This window comes from Macrobrachium nipponense, chromosome 5, assembly GCF_015104395.2.
Source record: "Macrobrachium nipponense isolate FS-2020 chromosome 5, ASM1510439v2, whole genome shotgun sequence".
Classification (NCBI taxonomy): domain Eukaryota; kingdom Metazoa; phylum Arthropoda; class Malacostraca; order Decapoda; family Palaemonidae; genus Macrobrachium; species Macrobrachium nipponense.
Window position 1 is genome coordinate 28,750,502 of NC_061107.1, and position 17,839 is coordinate 28,768,340.

At 39.5% G+C, this 17,839-nt stretch overlaps 1 protein-coding gene across 5 annotated transcripts in view; it reads right to left on the reverse strand.

Annotated features, from left to right (window-relative positions):
* LOC135215260 (aspartyl/asparaginyl beta-hydroxylase-like) overlaps nucleotides 1–16,383 on the reverse strand; it is a 176,088-nt gene extending 159,705 nt beyond the window's left edge. For 2 of the 5 annotated variants that reach the window (XM_064249792.1, XM_064249791.1), the window contains exons 1-2: nucleotides 16,227–16,382; nucleotides 12,237–12,302 (exon numbers count right to left, since the gene is read on the reverse strand). In XM_064249792.1, coding sequence (XP_064105862.1) covers nucleotides 12,237–12,302; nucleotides 16,227–16,278 — 118 coding nt within the window. In that variant the 5' untranslated portion in view covers nucleotides 16,279–16,382. Of the gene's footprint in view, nucleotides 1–12,236; nucleotides 12,303–16,226 lie in introns of all 5 variants that reach the window. The other 3 variants (XM_064249794.1, XM_064249795.1, XM_064249793.1) reach the window with 3 other exon arrangements.
* Nucleotides 16,384–17,839: the final 1,456 nt, after the last annotated feature.

Sequence of the window (17,839 nt, forward strand, 5' to 3'; positions counted from 1 at the left end):
GCTGGAACACGAGATGGCTCTACCGACCACGAGCCCAGGTCCAGCACAGGGTGTGAGGGAGCGACATCGGAGGGAGCCGCAGGCGAGCCCCGGAGAAGGGAGTGGTCCCACCCGCCTTCAGGAGATCGTCATCACAGGGCGGAGCAATCACCTGTACAGAAGTAGAAAATAACTGATCCTCGGGCTCTGCAATGGGCAGAGATCCAGCAATGAACTCACCTACGTCCCAACCACAGGAGGTGACTTCAGGAGGGAAGATGGCGACAGTGACGGCCTTGCAGACAAGGGTTCCGCCGAACGAGACTTCTTGAAGGAGACTTGTCCTTCTTTGACTTCTCACGGAGGCCACCGTAACCCACTGTAGGGGAGGCCAATGTACCCATCCCTCACATGTGGAGTCTTGCGAGCAAGGCCCGCCCCAACACTTGCAGCACAAAGAGTGGGGTCAAAGGGAGAGTGGAAAGGAAGGCCCCACAAGACTTCGCCTCCAACGGGTGTGGACAACGCCGTTGAGGAGGAACGGACTCCATCGAGTAAAGGGCACACAAACACACAATGGAAGGATACACTAACACTTGGAAGGCAAGGGAAACAACGATGGATCGGGTCAATACACAGGAGAAGCGCTGACCCATGTTAACAGGTCAGCAACCAGGAGATCATTGGTGACCTCTCCCTTGGGTCGCATGGTCGTTGACCTCCTGGTGTTGGGGGGGATAACCAGATTTTTGTTGTTGCTAGCAGGATTGACAATCCCAGGTTCTCTAATTAAAAGTAGTTCAAATATATGGCGTTGGAACAACTGTATTTTCCTCTAATCCATTTAAAAATCATTTCATCATAGCTGTCCCTGTCACTAACACCTAGCTGACAATATCCCTTCTCTTGACACTTCTGTGTACAAAATGTGGTTCTGTCGTCTGTTTAGACTGGGAACTCCTATAGTACTGATGACATTCCTATACAATACTAGTGATGTTCCATTTAATCCTACCTTTATCTCGAGTTGTGTTCATTATGGATAGTAGCGCCAATCCAGAGTTATAGGAGACGATAACCAAGGCCAGGTGCAAGTAAGCGGCAAAAAACAGCAGCAATAAGAGGGGATCAGTGCATATCGGTGCCAAAAATTCAGTTATCGTCATTGCTAGACAAGTGTCATAAAAACCGGATCACAAATAATCAAGGCTGCCAATGTCCGGGGACTGCCTGTACTAATCATTTATATATCTACTTCTTTTATTATGCTTACTTCAGAGCAAATTAGCAATAATGGGAGAATCTTTCAAAAAAATAATAAGAAAAATAATATTTTTTATTAATAGTGAATTACACAAGTTTTCATTATCTGTTATTAATCTTTGAAGTGTTCAGTACCTAATTAAACATTTATTTTTCATTTGTGGGATTTTAAGTTTCAAATCTTAAACAATTGGTCAGTTCTGTACTGCCTTCCATCTATAACCTTCCCAACTGCAAGTACCTTTTCTGTTTATGGTTTAATTTGTAATTTTGGTGCTGATTTTTACTATGATTGGAATAAGCTATATCTCCTCTGACAGTACAGTGCAACTGATAAATATGACATAACATAAGATCAGTCTGCTTGCTCAGGCTTCTCCTATGCCTCTCACAGTTCTTGCTATACTGACAGTGAATGCTTTTCATGAAGGCACCATCATTCTTCCTTAGGCTATTCTCAAGACTCAGTTTGCTCTACTGATGTGGGTGATTTTCAGGACTTAGTCTGCTCAAAGTTGTGTGGATGCCTCTTGGCTGCAAGTTCCTCTTTACCCAAGAATTCCCACGTTTTGTCCTTCAAACACTGTAGGTTTTCGGGCGTTTCTAGTCTGCTGCTGGTCAACTCTTCTCTATTAGTTACAAACCTCAACTATTTCCTGCATAACTCAATATTCCTCATACTGCAGATACTGCACCTGGTTCAAAGGAATCTTCAGCTAATGACTACACTGTTTCTTCTTTTTGGCCATAAGCATAGATCACCTCTCTCATCTGACATGCACAGCCAAAATTGCTCAAGTGGTTCAACTGGTACAAGATAGATGTATCACTCCACTTCTGTACCTGCCTGTATGCATATTTCCACACATACTGCAACTCACCAGGTTTGAGTCTCATCTCTTTTTTTTTGCTTACATAATCTACCCAAACAGTAGTTCCTAATAGTGCACTGCCAATTTTATCGTTAGAACATGTTTTAAACCCTCCTATTTCTGCTTAAAGTCTCCACTTAAGTTCTGTTTCATCTCTACATAAGGAGGTATTGCAATCCAGTTGTTGCAATTTCTACCAATAGAACCCCCAAATTTACATCTCTCTCAAAACTATGCATGTAGTATTGGATCCCAAGAGGAAATGTTTTTGACAATCAATCTTGAGGTGATGAGAATGTCTGTTCGAAACCATGATGCATCATCATTTACTGAAAGCTTAAAGCTTTTAATCTTTAAAAACAAAGGCTCTTTATCAGGATATGGCAAACCAAAAACCAAATTGTGGATGTTTTAACTTTCTGGAGCCCCATACTCATTTTACAAGTGGGTTGGTTGCTCTGCAAAGGCCATATTACTTCCTCCTGCTTTCCTAGACCAGAATTATTGCAAACTGACAAGTGGTCTTCGGGACCACCATAAACTCCTCAAAGGAAGTCAAATAATTTTGGCAAAGGATAGAAAATCTGTGGCTTCCCTAGAGTAAGCTTTAACCCATGACAGTAATCACACATTGTACTAAACAAGAGATGTTATGTTATGTGGTTTTCCAAACTTACTATCCTTGACAGATTTTGACACACACTGGGCTTTTAGGACAATGGATGAAAACTTACGTTGTTCATACGCGAACAAACTTTCGATCTTAACAATAGAATAATTTCTAGCGCCTAGCTGGATCCGGTTAAAACAGATGAAAACAAGGAATCTTGTGATATCTGGCAACGTCAGTCTTTTTGTTAACCGCCTGGGCGAGAGTCATGGTTAACCTCTCTTGGCCTTTACTCGGTTCATTGCAGTTGGGAAAGACTGACGCGGTGGCGTAGGTGAGTGGTCCTTGACCACTCTTCACCTGACCTACACATGCTTTGCCAGATATCACAAGATTCCTTGATTTCATCTGTTTTTTTTAACCAGATCCAGCTAGGCACTAGAAATTATCCTATTATTAAGACCTCAAGTTTGTAGCTATGAAAAATACAAATTGTCTTAAAAAATTTGTCATTTCATGCTCCATTAGTCAGGAAGATCTCTAGCAGACTAAATTACCCATAAAATCACCTGCCATAAAATCACCTGGCAACTATACCCAGACTTAAAACTTCAAGCCTCCTTTATGTTGCCATCTACTTTTCTTAGTCAGATATTTGTATTACCCATAGTCTCCTGGAACCCCAGCCACATCCCCTCCTTCAACACCAACTCAGCTGTCTACTTTCAAGACACAGAGTCGACGCTTTCAGCAACATGCAGGGGAAAAGTTGTCAATAGTCACCTTGAAATTAGCTTTGACACGATCTGGTGCAAGGCTTAAACAAGGGGCTCAGATAGGTTTCTTAAAATAAACAGTGAGAAGGCAACAGAAAAGTGACCAGTTATCTGTGGGGCTTTTGAAGTCTCCAAGGCCCAGGATGTTGGAGACCCATTATCAACCGCAGCCCTTTGAATCTGTATTTTCTCCCAATACCTTTCTAGACTTAGATTGTGACCTTAGTTCATTTTGCATTCATCTGCCTATTAAGTTCGTTACTTTCAGGTCCCAACTTACCTGACAAGAAAATACCAAAAGTTCCCATGGAAGGACAAGGTCTTTCAGTATACTGATGGCTAATGAATGATAATGAAGAGTGACATAGTCAAAGAACTAGCAGAGCATTAGCTTGCCTACATCCAAGGCATTACTACAAAGACAGACTAAACTGCCTTTCAACTATATGCATCTCCAAATTTTATAATTCCCTGTTTGCCAATTCACCTGGGAAATGAAGATGACTTTGCCCCAAACTTTATATTTCTCATTTACTAGTTCACTGCAAAACAAAAAAGTCTGTTTTTAATTATATATATATATATATATATATATATATATATATATATATATATATATATATATATATATATATATATATATATATAATATATATATATATAGATATATATATATATATATATCTATATATATATAATATATATTATATATTAATATATTAATATATAATATATATATATAAATTAAATTAAATTATTATTAATATAAAATCGATATATATATATATTATATATATAATATTAATATATATACTATTATATATATATATATATATCCTATATATATATATATAGTATATCACTTATATATATTAAATATATTATATATATAAAGATATATTAGATATATATATATATATATGCAGGATGCCATGTTTGTTTATATTTAGGGCAAGGTGCAGCACCCCAAACAGCCATGGGGCTTAACTATTAACTTGGTGGGTGATGGCAAAGCCTATAAATAACTTTGGTGATGATACACTCTGAAACAGTTTAATTTTCCTAAATCAGTAAAACTATTCTGAATTCCATCATCCGGCTCCATCTTTGCTGTGGCTTTACTACAACTATTTCAAATTTGAGACTAGATAAATGCTTACTAAAAGCAACAAAAAGAACACAAAAGCAAAGATAGTACTTCAGCATTTATAATGATCCCACGTACTTCATAGTTTATATTGTAAAAAAATGTATATATTTTTTTCAATTAATTACCACTGTTATCTTTAAGATCATAATTTCAGTCAACACTGGATGTATACATCCATAATATATTTATTGGCCCACTCAATAATCTGATATGATTCGTAGTACTATGTCCTATATATAATATTACAATATGTACATGTTGTCATCAATCTGTGTTATAGTAGATAATGACACAGTGCATCTGCCTAGCAGAACAGCTTTATTGTTGAAATATTTATATCTACTAGGCTAGTTACTGTATTATTTTCTATACATATAGTATATAACTGCAAAATATTGTGATTGTAAAAAAATGGCAAAATAACAATCCTGCATAATTATATTAACAATGTTGGATGTGGTATAAATAATAGTGTAAGATGTTCTACATTACTGTTGTAATATATATATAATAAATGATTTTAATGAAATATGATATTGTTATGATACAATAAAGTTTTGTACATACTTACCTGGCAGATATATACTTAGCTTTAGACTCCGTCGTTCCAGACAGAAATTCAAATTTCGTGGCACACGCTACAGGTAGGTCAGGTGATCTACCGCCCTGCCGCTGGGTGGCAGGACTAGGAACCATTCCCGTTTTCTAATCAGATTTTCTCTTCCACCTGTCTCCTGAGGGGAGGCTGGGTGGGCCATTTAATTGTATATATCTGCCAGGTAAGTATGTATAAAACTTTATTGTATCATAACAATATCATTTTTGTACATGAACTTTCCTGTCAGATATATACTTAGCTGATTGGCACCCTTGGTGGTGGGCAAGAGACAGCTAACTACTGAAATAGACAGGAAAACAACATACGTTGTAGGTAAACATAAAAAACCTTGGTTCCTACCTGGTAAGGCGGAGGACTTCATGGCTACTGCCTAGGAGTCTGCTTCGCCTCAAGAGCCTCAGCGAGGTAGTGACCTTATTCTAAGAGTTCTTGTGGATCTGTCAATGGGGTCTTATCCGCTTACTCGACAGAATCCTGAGGATCTTTGTCAATGGGTGCTAATCCACTTATATGACAAAACACCTTGCCTAATGGCATAATCAAGGAGCACAACACCGATCCCAACCACCTGCTCCTAACACCCAGGTTAGCAAAAAGATTGAAAGAAGTTACCCCGAACATTCTTTCAAACAACCCTAAAAAAAAAAAAAAAAACCCACACCAAATTCTAAAAATTAATTAAGGATCGGCATCAGCTCCCTGTCCCAGCACCGAATCCGCAGATACGTATGGACCCAGCGAGAAGCATTTCTCATAAGTCACTCTTACATCCTTCAGGTAGTGGGATGCAAAGACAGAGTTGCATCTCCAGTACTTGACAGCTAGAATGTCCTTCATGAACAAAATCCTATGAAAAGATAGTCGCAATGGCTCGCACCTCATGCGCTATTACACGAAGCTGCTTGAAAGAGTCGTCATCGCACGCCCCATGTGTTTTAGAGATGACACTTCTCACAAAGAAGGCCAGGGCGTTTAAAGACATGGGTCTTCTTGGGTCCCTCACCGCACACCAGAGACTCTCTAGGCTACCCTTAATCTGTTTCTTCCCTTGAAGATAGAACTTAAGGGGCCTGACTGGGCAAAGAGACCTCTCAATCTCCATCCCTACCAAGGGGGAGAGTCCCTCAACCTCAAAGCTTCTAGGCCAGGGTTTGAGGGGTTTTTGTTCTTTGCCAGGAATCATGGCTAAAAAGAACATATTGCCGAGTCTCCTTAAAATCCGACACACGAGTGCAAGGCATGAAGTTCACTTGTCCTCTTCGCAGTTGCAAGGGCCAAGAGAAAAATACCTTCCCTCGTCAGGTCTTTAAAAGAAGCCTGATGGGGAGGCTCGAACTTGTTGGACGTGAGGAATTTGAGAACCACATCCAGATTCCAACTAGGTGAAAGTGAGGACTTCTCTTGGAGGTCTCTAAGGACCGGATGAGATCATGAAGATCCTTGTCCTCCGCTATCTTTAGACCTCTGTCTCTAAAGACAGCGGAGAGCATGCTTCTATATCCTTATTGTGGATACCGGTAGGTGAGATTCTTCTCTCAAAAAGAGAAGAACATCAGCAATGTCGGTCACAGAGGTAATGGAAGAGGACAGCTTCTTCGACCTGCACCATCGTCGAAAGACTTCCCACTTCGACTGGTACACCCGTAATGTTGAGCCTTTCGCGAAAATCCTATCGCTCCGACGAGTCTTTCGAAGTTGAAAAGGCAGTCAGGCAGAGAGCGGGGAGGATTTGAGAAAGCTCTCGAAGTTCGGTAGTCTGAGCCGATCTCTCCTTAGTGGAAGGGATCTGGGGAAGTCCATTATCCATTCCAGAACCTCTGAGAACCATTCTTGAGCGGGCCAAAAGGGAGCGATAAGGGTTAGAGTCGTCCCTGTAGAGGACAGGAACTTTTTCATCAATTCCCCCACCAGTTAAGAGTGGGGGAAAGACCTACGCCTCGATCCCTGACCAGTCCAGTAGGAGAGCGCGAATGCTATTGCTTTCGGGTAATCAAATGCGGAGCAAAAGTTGTCCAGTCTCCTGTTCTGTTACGCAGCGCACATGTCTACATGTGGCCTGCCTCACAGGGCCCATAGGCTTATGCACACATCGAGATTGAGGGTCCACTCAAAAGGAAGGACTTGGTTCCTCTTGCTCAACAGGTCCGCCCTCACATTCCTCTCTCTCCCTGAATAAATCTGGAAAGGAGCGCGATCCCTCTCTCTTCCGTCCAAAAGAAGGGTTCTTGTTACCTCCTAAAGGGAGAAGGAATGTGTCCTCCTTGTTTCTGAAGGATGTCAGAGCCGTGGTGTTGTCCGAATTGACTTGGACCACCGTGTCTCTGACTTCATACTGAAACCACTTAAGAGCCAGAAAGATTGCATACAGTTGAAACACGTCGAAGTATCAGTTAACCTGGTCCCCCTTCCAGATGCCTGACACTTCATACGTCCCTAGTGCTGCTTCCCCTCGCTACTCTGACGTGTCAGAGAACAACACTAGGCCTACACCGTGTCGCGTAGCTGACTCGGACGCTCTGACAGCTGCTGACTGACTGCGTACGGTATCGAAGAAAATTGCTCAAGAAGAGACGAAAATTCTCATATCCGAGCAAGTCACTTGACCATCGTAATGGAAGGGTTAAGCCGAAAGACTATAATCTGTTTGTCACCGATGTCAGACGGAGAAGGTGACGATTCTGTTAAGGCATGAGCCCCACAGGAGAAAGTTAAATGCCTTCAAGAGACCGAGGTTCCTGAAGGCAAAACCTTCTCATAGTAGCTGAATCTCAGTTAAGGAGAAACAACACTATATGCCGTAGAAGACGAAGGAGGACAGAGAAGCAACTTACTTCTTCACAGTCGAATCGAGAGAAAGATTCTCAAGATTCTGAACCCGTGCTTACCAAGGACTGAAAAAACTAACCTCTAAATCAATGCTGTCCGATGATAAGTCGTTAGCTATGAAAGCGGATCGTTTTTCAGCAAATAAAAACTCCGGGTAGTACTGCCTGCAGAACTGCTTTTTATGGGGTGAATATAGAAAGCAGAACTGTCAGTCAGGGGAACAGGCGATGTCTTCCGATACATCTGTTAATTCGGGGTGAACAAAGAACTTGCACACCTAGGAATACAAGAAATTTTCTGCAGACAAACTCCGATGTCTGAAGAAAACATTCCTCATAACTTAGTGCGAAGCAGCGGTGGACTATTACAGACTTCCGTTAGAGGGCGGTAAACAGAAAAGTGTCCTTCCTGTGAGGAGGATCCTTCGTAAGTACTCCTACCAGAGACGAAATATGCTCTTGCACGTTACGGAGAATCTTCGTCGTAGAATCTTCCCACTCCTTGTCAGACGAAGGGGAAGGAGGTCTGGAGGACGAAGGGGACTCCCAGCCGAAAGCTGGCGAAAACAGGGCTCTCTGGCTCTCTTCCTATCCACAGGCAAACCTTCTGGGAAGAGCTTAGGGCTAGAATCCAAGGAGGGCACTTTCCAACTCCTCTTCATAGGCCGTGACTGCTCGGCCGAGCTCCAGCTGCGCTTGGGCGAAGCGGAATCGGATGACGAGAAGCACTCTCTTAGGATGCCTTTGCAATGGCGATCCCTGGCAGTCTGGGATGACGCAGATCCTGCCGAAGGGACGCCTGACCGGTGGGGGTTCTCCCTAACCTTCCTGCGGCTGTCGACTTTCCTCCTCCACTGGGTCTGGGAGTTTGGAAGAGGTCTAGGCCTGGAAGCGCTACGGAGCCGGTCAGACGCCCCCTCCACAACACTGGGGACACTGAAATCACTATCCACTATACTGCGCTTACCTTCAAAAGCTCGCATTTTGAGCTCCATCTTTTGAGGGCATCCTTCAAATCCGCTAATTCCATAGACGAATCTGCAGGTTTTGTGTCCAGGAAAAGTGCTAAAGTCTCACTAACTGGCTTGTTAGAACGAGACCTACTCAAGCTTTTCTAAATGAAACTTCAGCAATGAAGGTTCTCTAATGAATTACATCAAAACGAAAGTTTCGTAATAATGACTGACATTCAGTAAATGTATACAGTCATTATTACAGTAAATGTATACCGAGAATGTATACATCCACTGTAATACAGCAAATTCACTGCATACAGCAAACGTATACAGTCATTATTACGAACATCCACTGCAATACAGCAAATTCACTGCATACAGCAAACGTATACAGTCATTATTACGAAAGTTTCGTAATAATGACTGTCAATCAGTAAATGTAAACAGAACGATAATTGACTGATACAAAAGAGCTGTAGTTTCATGAAAAACAAAAATCAAATCTACAGTATGAGGATCCACCGAACCGCTCGTTCGGTAGTCTAACGATATACATTCAATCACATAAACTAACGACAGTCAAAATAAAAAAGATAATAAAGCGTATGCCAAGCCAAAGATCCAATACCTCACCAAAAGACGGCGAAAAGATCCACGGCAAGCGAAAAACGAAATCCATCAGGAGGAACCAACAACAGGAGTTGTCGGAACCGGCGACAGAGAAAATCTGATTAGATAACGGGAATGGTTCCTAGTCCCGCCACCCAGCAGCAGGGCGGTAGATCACCTGACCTACCTGTAGCGTGTGCCGCGAAATTTGAATTTCTGTCGGGAACGACGGAGTCTAAAGCTAAGTATATATCTGACAGGAAAGTTCATGTACAAAACTTGCAGTTTTTTAAATAATATACATATAAATCATCTTAATGAAACATTGCAGATTTCAATGTTACCTGTTAAAAAAAGCCAGAAATGTTGAATTTGTCTCAGAAAGTAATATGTTTAAAATAAATTGTACTCAAGTAAGGATTGAAGGTTTGACCTATTTCTGTCCCCATAATTTTACAGGTGTAAGCTGTCACTGGAGGCAGATGACTGCCATAACATGATATCATATGAACTGCCTACATAGCTGTTTAAATATCACTGATACTGCACACATGCATATTTTCATTAATATTGCAGTGTGTGTATTGAAAGAGCAACAGTATTTTGGCTGTGAAAGCTCTTTAGGCCAGGAAAATGCTGTGTGAGTGATGGTGAGGCTAGCAGACTGGCCCTGTCATGTATTCAAATATATACAATGTCGGTTCTACAATAAAGTACAGTAAAGTAATGTACGTATGTTTGTCCTTTCAACCCATCAAAGCATAAAAAATATGTACTATAACAACTTATACCTGCAGTCTACAGTGCTCTAAGCTAATAGTTATGCCCCATTGTCGTCCCATTGTCGTTTGGAGTGCTGCAAACCTTCCCCTAAATGCAAATAAACATGGCATCTTGCTATAATCCTATGGGAAGCCTGGTAGTGGTGTGGCTTAGTATATATCAGCTTTGGTTATATGGCTGCTTAAGAACATAGATTTCTTATTGGCTAAAGCAAATCATTTCAAAAACTTATAGTTTCATGTGCGAGCGAGTATTTTGTACCCCAAGTAAGCTAAGAACATGAAAAATCAAGATTGTGCCAACTTTACATATTAGCTTTAAAAATTAACATGTTCTACTGTAAAACTTTATCTGAAAGATGTGGTTTTTCCATGGTGGCTGAAGGACATGTTTTTATCTATGAAGAGGGCGGTTTCAGATTCATCTTCTTTGCCTCATAACAAATATCAACATCTCAGTTTAGGCCTCTGCTCTGGGATATTAGCCTCTATGTCTTGGTGAATAACCTACATCCGTATTTTTACATGTCCAGCCTATGTAAGTACAACTAATGACTGTATAACAAGGCAATAGTACTCCATTTCATGATGCCTTGTTAGTCTTCAAAACCTTCAGTACAATTCACCTCCACTCTTGAAAGATCTCAAAACTGGCCCATCTTCAAGGCAACAAGTCCTACGCATCTAAACACCTATTCAGGCTATTACAGTATAAAGTACAGTAATGAGTTTATATTTTAATAAAATATCATTTTCATTGAACACAATTTCTTAATGTAAACTCTTGACCATCCTCACCTTGTTGCAGCTTACTATCAAGAACGCTAATGTAACTGGATCCATACTAAGACATGTGGAAAAGGAGGGCAGTACAGTAATGCACTGGCATACAGGCATTAAAGTACATTTATATACTCAGTAGTAATTCCTTGTAAGTAGAAATTACTGGTGGTTTATAATTGTTTTACCGGGATGTAATATCAAAGTACGTACAATTAATTGACGGCGAACAAAATTAAGTGGTTGTGTTTTTAGTTTTAGGCCATCATTTAATCAATAACTTCATGACCCCAAGTCACATTATGTAAGAAAGGGAGCAGACTAAGATAATGAATAAAATCAAATGCCCAGTACAATGCTTTGTCCTTGTAATGAAGAACACATAAATACACGGTACCAACAACTTACTGAACACTTTTGTTATATCTAATAGCTACTAGTACCAAGGGTTGTGGTTAACATGCTAGATCTCCACATTAGAAAGAATTCACCAATCCACTGTCAGTACTGTGTGGTGGCTCTTAAAGTGAATGAACCAAAGGAGAAAAGCACTCAAACACTCCTATCCTATTACGTACATAGTGCAATTAATAAGAGCGGAACTCAAAACATTTTGAAAATGTTAATCAAATCAATCAAAACTCAATGAATAATAGAGTAACATTAAGTAGAGGTATTGATAAGTGGTAATAGCAAGAAGGAATATTAAATGACAATTATCTTCCAACTCCTCATCATTTGTGGAATGCATTGTCTAAATTGAAAAAGCATAAAAATAAACAAAAATCACAATCAAACCATAATCTGAATATGGCATCACACAAAAGTACATTTCACATCATAACTAGATAAAATGTTAAAGAACAAAGATATGTAATACTGTTACTGACAATCAACAGAACAGTAAGGCCAATCTAGAACACATTTCTGAAGTGTATGCAGAACTATGTATATCAACACACACTCAGGAAGAGGGAATACATTCCGTGCATCTACCTGCAGATGGAATGCTTACAAGCCAGGGTATTGAGGACCAGACGTTCCTGTTCATACTCCTCCCGTTGCAGTGCCTCCAGATGAGCTGCTCGGCAAATGATCAATGATGAGTTACAGTGTGATCACCATGATAGTAATACTATTTCAGCAAAAACATAAGCTATTGATACGTGTAAAATCAAAATTTAATGCTAAGTGAGGAGAAGGTGAAATAGTTTGCTACATATTGGCGAAGAGGAAAGAAATTTCCTTTAGGAAAAAAATTCTACTCTCAGATAAGCAGAGTAAAAACAAAATGACTGCAAAGTATAGGAGCCAGTTTCTTTAATGGTCTTTATGGATACAAGAACCTTACAGGCAGATAATACAGTACATACTGGGGAGGGTCTATAAAAGGCTTGTTGTTTTGACTTGCCAGTCCATGCTTTTCATTCATAACTGGAGGGCTGGCAGATTGACTGCAGTCTCAAGGACTAAAATTGCTTTTAGATGTTAGTATAAGAGGAGCAGTTAATCAGAAGAGTACCAAGGGAAACAAGGAGTTAGGACAGAGAGTGGAGAGATTTCATTGCAGGAAAAGCAAGACTGAGAAATTCTTATGAGTGATGTTTCTACGGGAATCTTTTCTACAGGAATCTTAAGTACTAGTACTACATGTCATCCAGATAACTGTAATTCGAAGTGTACTTTCAGAACCTGAACCTGTAAATAAAAAATTATTTACAGCTTCAAATTCTGAAAGTACTTGATGAACTACCATGGTTACATGGATGGCATGTAGTAGTATTTAAGCATCCCATAGAAATATCATTCATAAGAATTTTTCAGTATTATATACTTTTCCTGCAATGAAATCTCTCCACTCTCTGTCCTAATTCCACATTTCACTTGGTACTCTTCTGATCAACTGCTCCTCTTCTAATAACATCTAAACACAATTTTAGTCCTTGAGACTACAGTCAATCTACCAGCCCTCCAGTTATGAATTAAAAGCATATACGTACTGGCAAGTCAAAGCAACAAGCCTTTCATATAACCTCCCGTGCTGTATTATCTGCCTGTAAGATTCTTGTATCCTTAAAGACCATTAAAGAAACTGCTTCCTAGACTTTGCTGTCTTTGTTTTTACTCTGCTTACTGAGAGTAGATTTTTTCCCCCTAGTTTCTTTCCTCTCTGGCAATATGTAACAACCTGTTTCACCTTCTCCTCATCTACCAAATATATAATCTTGATTTTACATGTATCCATCACATTGGAAAAATACACTGATTCAGTGATTGCAAAGAAAGGCCACACAACCTCCCAATCCACAGGTTCACCGTACTATACCAAAGTACAATACCATATTGTATATGTAATCTTACTCTCAATTTTTCAACATCATCCCCACAGTCAACAACAATCTTTCTGGGAACTGATAAAGTGTACATGTGACAAGATCCAAAAGAGATGTTTCCTACCTCAATGATGCCAGTTATTCTTCCTATTGGTCTTTGAAGAATAGTGTGGCTCCCTCAGACATCTCAAAACTATTTGGCAGGGTCCTGCATAAAACTGTTACTAAAACCTCCAGCTTATGGCTTTCCTTTTCAAAACTCAATGTAAACTCATTTCACGCTTCTCATAGCCTCTTTAAAATGATCTTTAACATAAACACAGTCCATCAGTAGACCTGTTCATCCTCAAATGCGTGGTGATATTCCATGGGATCTTTTTACATATACATGCTTTTAAAAATTGTCTAACCCAACATTTTTTCATTCATTCAATCTCAAAGCCCCATACTACTGTTATACATGGGCACATTACTCTCTCTTTTTTTTGTTTATTGTAAAACAAAAGGTAACTTGTCTGATCAATGAGCCAGCCTTTATTCATCCTATTGGTCTTATTACTTTCTGCAACAGGGTAGCTCTTTGTATTTGTTTAGGTATTATTCCAATGGTATTCTGTTGAACTTGGGGCATGAGCTCCATTCTTCAGCACCCTTGTAACACCATAAACCACTTACTCCCACACAAACTACCATATAAAAGCTACGACATTACTTTGTAAAATGCTAAGTTAAAATTCATCAAAACCAAAATGGAATACTAACATGAAAGTTTGCATATTAAGCCATAGAGACAAAGTATCTAAACAATCCAGTAAAAACAGCCCTCTACATTCCATTTACATTACAATCATACACCTAAATACAAGGTGAAGCTTTTGATTCTGTTCTACATCATATAGATAAGTGAGTAAAAGGCCTTCCTATATATAACACCAATCTTCTACAGATGGACACAGTTCCCAAATGAATACGATACAGCTGCTCCTCAGTGGAGAGGTAACAGGAGTCACATAAATAGCAGCTCTACCTTCTTAGAAATAGACTTAATTAAGCCAATTATATAAACCTTCCAAAACATGATGTATAATCTTTTAATCTTTAAATCTTGGATTAGTTCAATTTCCAAATTTTCATAAAATATCCTGTAAGTTACTACTGCACAGCAAAATAGGAGGAAAACTGACCTTGGAAGCACTACAAAAGGCCCAGGTCATGTTTCCGGTTAAACTATCCAGATCTGCATTCATGGAAAGTACAACCCCAGGTGGGAGGTAGAGGGAGGAAGAAGAAACCTTTGATGAAAGGAAACAATAAATCTACCACTTGAAGGATGCAATGATAAGTGAGGGAAACACCAACTCAAAGAGATTTGCCAACCTTAGCAGCAAGGAGAAAGAACTGCCTCAGTCTGAGCAATCTACCAACTTAGGACTTGCAAATCAGACAACCTCTGAATAACAACTGACAGTTCATAAACTTTTGCAGTCAAACACCAGTTTTCTTGCATTTTAGTAAGAATAAAAAATAAAGTAAAACTGGGAGTTCACAAAAAATAATAAAAAATACAGTAAAATAATAAAACCAGCTGCCATAAAATGTAACATAACATAAACTCAACTAAACTCTTCTTATATCTAATAAATAAACAGTTTGTGATACTTTTCATCATACAATGGGATAATGTAAATACACAAGTAGCTATACCTAGTATACCTAGTATGTTTATCAAGAATTTCTGTCCAAAGCAATTTTTCTTCTAAACCAAAAGAATATTATTCATACTGAGATGTGACAAAGAGGAGGACGTTTTCTTAAGTTTATCCTCGAGTCTACCTCAATTTTTGAATCATCTTTCTCACTCTTTCCCAGCCTGTCAAGTACCTGTCAATTCGGTAGATCTAATATGGGGACCAATTCTTTCACATATAGTTCTAGATAAGGATGACAAGAGAGTAACAAATACGACTTTCCCTAACCAGCAATGTTAGCCTAACCAACTAGACCTAGCAAAGCCTAAACCTAACAGATTATCTTCAGCAAGGGTAGGCTACCTAGGAAGATATGTTATGCATACTCCCTACAAATTAAATGCTGGCTTTCACTTGGATATTGATCTAATGCATGACCCACAGGAAATGATGAGAATGAAGCAAAAAAAAACTAAGCCTAACCCAAGGTACGCTTTCTAGCCTGCGGTTGACCACATGACCTACACCTAAGCCTAGGCCTAAGTATTAACCTATCTCAACTGTCCTACTTAAGAAAATATTTCCACCCTATAAGACCTCATACGTGGTCAAACCATAAAAAGCTAACAAGATCTCCGACAATTTGGCACCTAGCGATGACAGGATGCCCGGTCTCAATGATTTGACCGGCTTGGCTTCAGCCTACGGAGTTTGGTTACCCCTTTGGCCTGCAACACCACCTCCCGAGAATCTCGCTGCCATACGACCGAACATGACGAGAAGGAACGAGATGCCCAGGAACCACATGACAGGGAATAGGATCAAATGAGACCACTGGCTCGAAAGCGGCAACAAATAGCGCCACTCGAGACGACCCAAGCAACAAAACGACAGGCAGATTCGAGTGTCACTCTCGTCAGCGAGAAAAAAAAATGGAAAAAACTATTTTTCAAAACATGAAACATAGATAAAGAGTTCACTTGCCCTTCTTTTTCGCCTTTCCTCTTCGTTTTCTGGTTTGCAGATCACCTGACATTTTGCTAATAGAACTAATCCAGTGGGGGTTAACTGGCACAGAGAAACGCGACCTCTCCCACGGACAGACAACTGCACACTGATCAAAATAAAATGCTCGTCTTTGCTTCGCCTCCTCCGTTAATTCCGCTCCTCCCCCAAAACACCCTTTCTTTCGACATGACCTTGGATATATCAAGTGTTAATTACTGTGTAACAGGAATATGGGAACGGCCATTTGCATTAAAACATTATTCTCTCTTTTTTTATCGCATTTCTCTCTCTTCTCTTCATGAAATTTGTTTCTTGTCAAAATGCCATTTGGATCATGATTTGGATCATGACAGGCAGCCTCATTCACAAGATTGCGCAAGGTGTCAAACTAGAAATTTGTCCTTCGCAATATGAGACGATTGAATGATTAGACGTATACAAATAGAACATCAAAGCTGATTAAAATTTTCATCCGTTATGCCATTACTGATTTGACAACAGAATCGTGATGTTTCAAGGAAAATAAATTGTTACATAACTTCATAAGTGCATAATCTTTACGGAAATACTGTAAATCGTAAAGAACCATGCATATCTATGTTTATAACCTTCATCTTAGGCAAATTCGTTGTGATTAACATCCCCCTCAACACAAGGTATAGAGATGGATTATATTTCAAGTTTGCGCAAATGAAAACTAATTACAACTATTGAAATCTGCCGGGAATTATTGTTCCCTCTGAAAGGATTGCCCATACCAATCCATTTATTACTCTAGTCCTTCCACTGTCTTCCATTCTTTCCACATAACCAGTCCATCTAATAAAAAACAACAGCTTTACCACCTTTCTAAATGTCATATTTATCCTCCTATTAATTCCTACATGTAGCTACTACACAAACTGCTCATAGCAGTTGTTTCATTTTTTCTTTTATACCAGATCCACATTTTAATTCCATAAAAAAGGGCGTGGTGGTGAAAACTGGTTCTCTACCGGGAATAAATAACCAACCACCTAAATCCCGGCTTCCTAGACCCAGTGGTTTGTCATTTCAACTGCTTTCCTCCTCTTTCTACACTTTAAGCAAACCATCACAAATAAACAGCGGTGCACATACGTCTCACCAAGAACTTTTACTGGAATAAGGTTGGCTTAACTAAAGTCTCATTAAAGCTAGGAAATTTCTTACCAGTAAACAAAGCATACCATTACCTGCATACCGAAGTACCTAAACCATTTCTGCAGTCCGAAGAAATCAAGCTCCCAATTCGTAATTGAATATTTTAAAATTCCAGTTAGACCAGGACAGCTGTTCCTCGATCAACCTAAAAAATAATAACAGCCCCATGTAGGAATTGGTTATGTATATTTTTTTTTTTTTTTGTAAAATGCACTTCTAAATAAATCTCTTTGATGCTGTGTAGTTTTCTTGGGAATGCCTTAAATTTTAACAAAAGATGATGCACTCACTGTAATCAGTCATGTGTATATATACTAGTGCTGCGTGTACATGTACCAACTTAGGTACAAAATAACTGGTGTCACTTTTGGACTGATCTGGTCATAGTTTTGCCAATTTGACCATTT